This window comes from Lipotes vexillifer, unplaced genomic scaffold (genome assembly GCF_000442215.2).
Source record: "Lipotes vexillifer unplaced genomic scaffold, Lipotes_vexillifer_v1.1 scaffold697, whole genome shotgun sequence".
Taxonomy (NCBI): domain Eukaryota; kingdom Metazoa; phylum Chordata; class Mammalia; order Artiodactyla; family Lipotidae; genus Lipotes; species Lipotes vexillifer.
This window is the reverse complement of record NW_006779498.1, coordinates 182721-190345: the sequence shown is the minus strand read 5'-3', so window position 1 is coordinate 190345 and position 7625 is coordinate 182721. Positions and strand designations below refer to the sequence as shown.

Genomic DNA, 7625 nt, shown 5'->3' with positions numbered 1-7625 from the left:
CCCCCCCCCCCCCGCACCTGGCGATGCTCGGTGTCCCCCATCTCCAGCCTCCTGACAGTAGGGTTTTGTAGGGGCGGTGGGGAAAGAAGAGGACTCGATGTGGTCGAAAGGGGAGCGGTCAGATCAGAACAGAGCACTGCAAAGGGGATGCCTGGATTCCCTCCCTATCCAGGGCTATGTAGTCATGACTCACGTAACTCCATTTCTTCCCCTGTGGAATTAATATTCCTAAAAACAGAGCCACCATTTTTCCAGGTTTACTGTCACTGTGCTAAGAGCTTCACCTACATAATTTCGCTTAATCTTAAACCAGCCCTCTGCGGCGGGTGTTACTGCACCCTAATTTACAGAGGAGGGAAACGAGGATGCAAAAGTTCACCCAGGGCAGAATGCCAGTGCTGAGTTTCAGTCCCGGTGGGTGGGCGCGATTCTTCCGAGAGGCTCCCTTAAACACTCCCTTAATACAAAGTTTTAACCTCTATGTGCTTAAGAGCCTGTAAAATGGGGTGAGGGTGCTGGCCGGACCTCACTAGCATAACTGGAGGAAGAAGCATGCATTTACAAATGCTCGGAGCGCCAGACCTTGTGAAGGCGCAGTCCCCACGAGCACCGCGGGATGCGGTCCGGAGGGGAGGTAGGGGGATTTGAGACTGGTAGGTAGGATGCCCCGCCCCAACCCAGAGTCCCAGATTCCTGTTCCTTAGTCTGTTTTCGTGGGCCTGGGCATGCTAGAGTCTTCGGGCCCCAGAGCCAAGTGCGAAGTCCCAGAGCTGGGAGAGAGGAACCAGAGGGGAGCCGTGCAACAGCCCTGAGCTCAGAATTACACAACTCCATACTATCAGTCCCCGTTTTTTCTGAAAATGGGGAAACTGAGGCTCGGAGAGGGAAAGGAACACAGTGAGGTGCTAGGTAGAGCCAGAACTCAAGGCACATCTCTTGCCTCTCAGCTTAGAAACATTTCGGCCAAACTCCTGGGACCCAGACCTCCCACACCATATAGCCTGGGAAGGAGAGAGAGAACACCTTTACTGGGTTCCCACTGTCGTTCCAAATGCACCTGAGCCACGCTGGACTTGAAAGCACCTTGGGGTCTTTCAGAAGGCCGGGTCTGGAGCCTAGGCGCCTCGTGTTCTACACAGGCCATCTCCCTGGCGTCCATCCCACTGGAGGCTTCCCAGCCCGGAGCCCCAGTGGTCCTCGAGGGCCATGCTCCCACAGCAGGCACTGTTTGGAGGACTACTTAGACTCTGTGACTCTGGGTGGAAAGCACTGCTTTCTGGGGTCCAGGGGACTGCCAGCACCCTGCTCTTTAACCACCCACGAGGGACTGTCAGGGGATCTGGGGGTCCTCAAGGCTGCTCATGGGACTGGGGTTCATCATCCAGTACTGATAATGCGTTCCCTACCACACTAAGCAGGCTGGATATTTGGAGGGTCTCTATGGGCCCTGAGTGATCAGTGTAACCCTGGAAAACTCTTGGGACACGAGGGTGGGTGCTGGAGCTGTGAGTGTGTATGTGGGTCACCGCACGTACCTGTCTATCCCATCCCGTGCTCATCGTTCATGGGGGTGGGGTATGTGATACTGTGCATACTATTGTTTCAACTTCATCTCCAGCGCTTGTGATTGTGACTACTGTAGGTAAGACAGAATGGATTTCACCTTGTCTGAGTGTTTGGAATTTGTGTGCCTGTGTGTAATGGGCGAACGCGAACATGTGAAAACTTCTACTTCTGAGCACCTGTGCATATACTGTAGTAATTGTGGCTGTGTACTTGTGTGTGTTTGTGGGAACTGAGAACACATGAAATGTGGGATGGGGTTTTCAGAATCTGTGCTGTGAATACAAGTGTGGGACACTGTAAGAAACTGACACAAACTGGTTGGACCTGTGCACAAATGTGACAGTAAAGAGTATGTGTCAAGCCCTGCAGCTGTGATATTTGTGTAGAATTGATGTGTTTCTGCTGTGATGGTATCTGTATGCATGCCTGCATGGAGGGTTGGGAGTGGCTCAGAGCTGTAACACATCTGAAGCGAGGTGTGTTCCCTGTGGGTGACAGAGAGATAATGTGTAAAATCCTAGGAATGCACGAATATTGAAATGCCGTGTGTCGCATGGGTGTAAATAGGTTACCGGGAGAATACACATATGTTGTGGCATTTGCACGAATGCATGGACTTTCATGTATGCCCGAGATTTTTTGTGAGGCCGTGTACATATATATGTGCATGTGTAATGGTGGGCCTGAGGGTCTGCCGGTGGAAATCCTGCCGGACTAGGACCACGGCTGGATGCGTGTCGAGGATTGAGGTCCTTTTCCACGGAGTAATCACCGTCTCTGCCCGCACACCGGCACTCCCGAGAGCCTCCAGGCCAGGGAGGCGCGGGACCCCGCGGAGCCGCGGCTCAACCGGGCGCCGGGTGCTCCCTCCCCGCGAGCCTCCGGCTCCGCGCTCGGCCCAACCCCAGCGCTGCTGGCGCCAGGCGCCCGGCAGAGCAGCGGGTTTCCAGCCGCCTCAGGCAGGAAACAAGGACCTCCCTCCCCCCACGCACCTCTAGGGCCCACAGCCCAGCCGAGCTCCCACAAGGGGAAACGGCTCTGGACTAAGCATTTGTTGGCTTCTCCCTCGAAGTGTCGTCACCCCTCCGCCCGCCGCCATCTATTTATTCCCTGTACGGGAGGGGAAAACCGCATACCCACTGGCTACCCGACCCCCAAGGAAAATTGTTCATCTTCTCTGGGCCTCACTGTTCCCATCTGTAATATGAGTTGACCTTTCTCCCCCTGCCTTTGGGCTGCTAAGTGTGCCAGGCACACAGCGGGGGTCAGTAAATACTTGTTGAAGAAATGGGTAAAGGAATGAATTTGCCCTCTAAAAAGAGCAGTCATGGGGGCTTCCCTCGTGGTGCAGTGGTTTAGAATCCGCCTGCTGATGCAGGGGACACGGGTTTGAGCCCTGGTCTAGGAAGATCCCACATGCCGCGGAGCAACTACGCCCGTGCGCCACAACTGCTGAGCCTGTGCTCTAGAGCCCGTGAGCCACAGCAGCTGAGCCCGCGTGCCGCAACAAGAGAAGCCACCGCAATGAGGAGCCCTGGCACCGCAACAAAGAGTAGCCCCCGCTGGCCGCAACTAGAGAAAGCCCTCGTGCGACAACGAAAACCCAACACAGCCAAAAATAAAAATAAAAATAAATTATAAAAAATAAAAGAGCAGTCATGTATTTCTCTTCTCCTTTCACCCTTGCCTCCACATTGCTTTTGAGAGAAGGGCACACTCCCTCGGCTTCCCTATCTGTAAAATCTAGGTGAAGGCCTTTTCGCTCCATGATTCTAGATTCCTTTTCTTGGGCCCACGGGGAGGGGTGGCAGACGCTGTCCTGGGCGTTGACAGGCCACGTAGGGAAGGGGCTTGGCTGGGAAAGGCTGGTGAGGATGGAGGGACCCAGGTATGAGGACGTCAGCTGGGAAGCTACCCATTGGAGGTAAGACAGAGAACTCCAGCCGCAAGCGCTGCCACCCTGGGATTCCCAGGTCCCAATGCCAGCCCAGAGAAAGGCCCCCGCGGACAGAATCCAACGAGTGTTAAGGGCCCCAGCCGGGAGTGGAAATAGCGGAGGTCTGCGCGGCCAGGACCTCGTCTCTACGCTGGTGGGTGTGAGATGCCAGGTTTCTCCGGCTGTGTGAGCCTCTCGGAGAGTGTGGAGGTCGTGGTCTCCTTGGTGTGTGTTTACCGCCAAACGCTGATTTCTCGCAGTGTGACCTTTGGCGCCAAGATTCGAACATTCTCAAGCTGTGATAACCTGCATGGGGTGGCCCAACGTAGCCGAGCTCCGGGCTCTCTGTTCAAGCCCCGCGGGAAGGAGGCTGCCCCTGCATCAGCCTGGCCGGCCTTTGGGCTGGATCAGGCGCCCAGGAGGCCAGAAGAGTGGACCTCAAGCTCTGGAGCCCGGAACAAACCAGTAAATGCCTGTGGGTTTGGAGCCCTCCTCCCCCTACTCGCCACCCCTCTCCTCCCACCTCCTGTCCCCGGCTTCTTCCCCAGTGGGTGGCCGCCTGCACCGTAGAGGACAAGACTTGGCCAGAGTTGGTGGGTGCTCTACCGGGTGCAGGACCTGCTGCAGTCCCGCAGAATGGGCCGGTGACTAAGGACTGAGGGTGCTTAGGGAACAACATTAGGGGCCTATCTTGCCTCCAACAGCGGTCTCTCCTTTTCTGGCTCTGAGACCAAGTAGAGCAGATGCCGCTCAGGACTGGGAACCTCTGGAATTTCTATTTTGGATTCTGGAAGGTCTAGAAACAAGAACCTTTCTCTTTTTTTGCGCCTCAGTTTTCTTATCTGTAAAATCTAGGTGAAGGCCTTTTCTCTCCATGATTCTAGATTCCTTTTCTTGGGCCCACAGGGAGGGGGAGACAAACGCCATCCTGGGCGTTGACAGGCCTGTGTCTCAAGTACTAGCCCGTCTCCCCCACAAGCCGGGAACTGGGGGGCGGGGAGGGGCGGAGGCGGGGCCGCCTCCCTGTCCCCGCAGGCGGCCTGAGTCGAGTAGCACTAGCTGAGCTTAAAACCAGGGACGGCCATCCCCCTTTCCTCCTCCCCGCCCCCCTGCCATTGGCTCCAGGGAGAGGTTGACATCAAAGCCCCAGCCTTATATAAGCCAGACCCTGAAGGGGAGGCCGCAGAAGGGTTAAACAGGTCTCTCGGCATCCTCGTCCTCTCCTGCAACAGAAGCCGGCCAGAAGACGGGCTGCGGGTGTCATCTTCAGCCTTGCCCCAGAATCTCTCAAAGCCAGTGCCCACCAGAGCGCCGCCCCAGAGCCCACGGGTGGCCCCGGCAGTCTCTGGGGCGCATGGGGCGGCGCTAATCGGGCTGGCGGCGCAGGCCAGGGGCCGCTCCAACATGAACCTCGTGGGCAGCTACGCACACCATCACCACCATCACCATCATCACCACCCTCACCCCGCGCACCCCATGCTCCACGAGTCCTTCCTCTTCGGGCCTGCCGCGCGCTGTCACCAGGAGCGGCCCTACTTCCAGAGCTGGCTGCTCAGCCCCGCTGACGCTGCCCCGGACTTCCCTGCAGGCGGGCCACCGCCCGCAGCCGCTGCAGCCGCCGCCTCCTACGGTCCAGACACCAGGGCCAGCCAGAGCCCCGGGCGGCTGGAGACGCTCGGCGGCCGCCTGGGCCGGCGGAAAGGCTCAGGACCCAAGAAGGAGCGGAGACGCACAGAGAGCATTAACAGCGCGTTCGCCGAGCTGCGCGAGTGCATCCCCAATGTGCCAGCTGACACCAAGCTCTCCAAGATCAAGACTCTGCGCCTGGCCACCAGCTACATCGCCTACCTGATGGACGTGCTGGCCAAGGACGCACAGGCCGGCGACCCCGAGGCCTTCAAGGCCGAACTCAAGAAGGCGGATGGCGGCCGTGAGAGCAAGCGGAAAAGAGAGCTGGTAAGTCCGGGTCCCGTACACTCTAGCCAAGGGCGCGGGCGCGGTGAGCATCCGTAGGCCGAGTACGCAGGGGAAGGAGTCTGCGTTGCCGTTCGTGCAATTTTGAGAGGCTGCGGGGAGTTCTGAGATGGTTGAAATGTGGGATTGTGTGCATGGAGGGAGGCAGATTCATATTTGAATTCATCTGTAATGTGGATAGTGTTTGTAAGGTTGTGAATGAAGACAGAATCTTACACTTTTCCGACAGGCTTATAGGGTCCCTTCTAAGAATCCATTGGAAGCTTCAGACCCCGAGAAAATGCACACACCATATATTTCACTTCCAGTTTCAAGGGGTCCTGATTCATCCCTGGGATCTCCTGGAAGCCAGGTTAAGAATGTTGTAGGAGTTCGTTACTTTAATTTGCCTGAATGTGAATTGATGCATATGGGCTCCGCTGCTGATTTCAAAGGGCCTTTGCCAGAGAGGTTGGTCTACTTTCATCATTGTACAGATAGGGAAACTGAAGCCCAGAGCGGGACAGGATGTGAAGGCCACCTACCCGAGGAGTTGTTTACTTGGGTAAAACAAGTCAGTTTATTCCCTGGAGGAATAAACATCTGGAGGATGTTTCACCGCTCCACTCCCCATGGCTGGTTCCTAGGGCCACCTTGATGGTTTTGTGTATAAACGCCGACAAGCAAGTCACTCACTTCTTTTGGCTTTGGAGATCGCAATCCCTACTCGGCTTTTTCCGATCCTCTCCAGTGAGGCGACACTTGAGCTCAGTTTCGCTGGCGCAGGGCTCTGGGACCTCTGAAGCAGTGATTTCCAAGCTGGGGAACTGAACTAGTTTCTCTAGATTGGTGCGCTCAGGAACACCGCGCGTTGGAGACTAGAGAGGCTCCTGGGTTTTATCTGACCCGCAGGGGCTGTGGTAAACTAGGGAAGTCACCTGAAGAGACTGGGAAAGACCGTGGTCATCGAGTCTCTAAACCACCGCCCTGGGCTGGAGGACATGCAGGCCCGGGCGACGCCCTCGTTGGAAGTAGTTATTGGGCGTCTCCCCATTCCCTGCACTTTGCCGCCTCCTTCAAGTAGCGGGGAAGGGGGATGCTAAGCCAGGTCGACTCCCCCGCTCATTCGCGTAGCCTTCTGAGTGCCCAGAGCCGGCTGCAGAGACCCAACCCTGTATCCAAGCCCAGGCGCTATAAACTAGGTTGGAAAGTGGGATGTGTGCGGAGAGCATGTCCGCGAGAGAGGAAGCTGCTGATTCCCACCCCTCCCATTCCAACCCCCGCAGTCTCCCTTCGGCTCCATAAAGCCAAACCTAAGGGCATTCGTTTCACCAGCCGCAGAAAATTCTCACTACCAAACCCCCAGAAGCTGCCCAGCCCATCCCAGCCCCCCCAACCACACCCCAGGAACTCGGCGCATAAAGGCAAATTTATGAGCCTGTTTGCCTATTTCACAAACAGAAATTCGTCACTTATTTAAAGGCTCCCAGTTACTGCTCCCAACACCTTTTACCCCACGCCTGGGCGAGCGGAGCAGAAACATTTAAACCTGTCTCTCTCGCCTCTTTTCTTGTGTGTGTCCTCTGGCAGCAGCAGCACGAAGGCTTTCCTCCTGCCCTGGGCCCAGGCGAGAAGAGGATTAAAGGGCGCACAGGTTGGCCGCAGCAAGTTTGGGCGCTGGAGTTAAACCAGTGAGCCGAGGCCTGCGCCGAGGACCCCGCCACGGCTGCTCGACCCCGGAGCCCCGGGAGCAGAGGAAGGCGGAGGCGAGTGCCAGGGGCTTATGGGGAGCATCCCGCCTGGCCTCTGCTGGGGCGCTGGCAGGTCGCTGGCTGCATCTACACATTTGGATCGCACGTGCAATGTCATTTGAAATTGTTTTTGATACGTGAAGAGAAAGAGAAATATATATATAAAACCCCCACCCCTGCAACCGAGAGGGAGGCTCGTGGCTGCACGATTCGAAAAGGAAGGACTGCGGGACCCAAGCGCGCTAAGACGTACCCTTTCCAACCCTTCGGGGGCGAGTTTAGAACCCCTAACGCCTTCCTCACTACACTGTCTGCCTGACTTTCTCGCCCCCCTGTCGGCTTCGCGTCAAAACCCTCCTCGAGCTCTCCTGCCTAGTTAAGATGCAATAAGAGGAATCAATGGTTTTCTGCCAGGGAAA

General features: G+C 56.6%; 1 protein-coding gene across 1 annotated transcript; it reads left to right on the top strand.

Moving 5' to 3' along the window:
- Positions 1-4707: 4707 nt before the first annotated feature.
- HAND1 (heart and neural crest derivatives expressed 1) lies at positions 4708-7150 on the top strand. The gene is made up of 2 exons (XM_007452843.1): positions 4708-5458; positions 7046-7150. The coding sequence occupies exons 1-2, from the start codon at positions 4907-4909 to the stop codon at positions 7148-7150; spliced, it is 657 nt and encodes a 218-aa protein (XP_007452905.1). The 5' UTR covers positions 4708-4906.
- The last annotated feature ends 475 nt before the right edge of the window (positions 7151-7625 follow it).

Bases quoted from the DNA above. Each gene is read 5' to 3' on its own strand.
- HAND1 (XM_007452843.1), top strand. From the start codon at position 4,907: ATGAACCTCGTGGGCAGCTACGCACACCATCACCACCATCACCATCAT. The intron at 5,459-7,045 runs GTAAGTCCGGGT...GTCCTCTGGCAG, and splicing joins GCAAGCGGAAAAGAGAGCTG to CAGCAGCACGAAGGCTTTCC.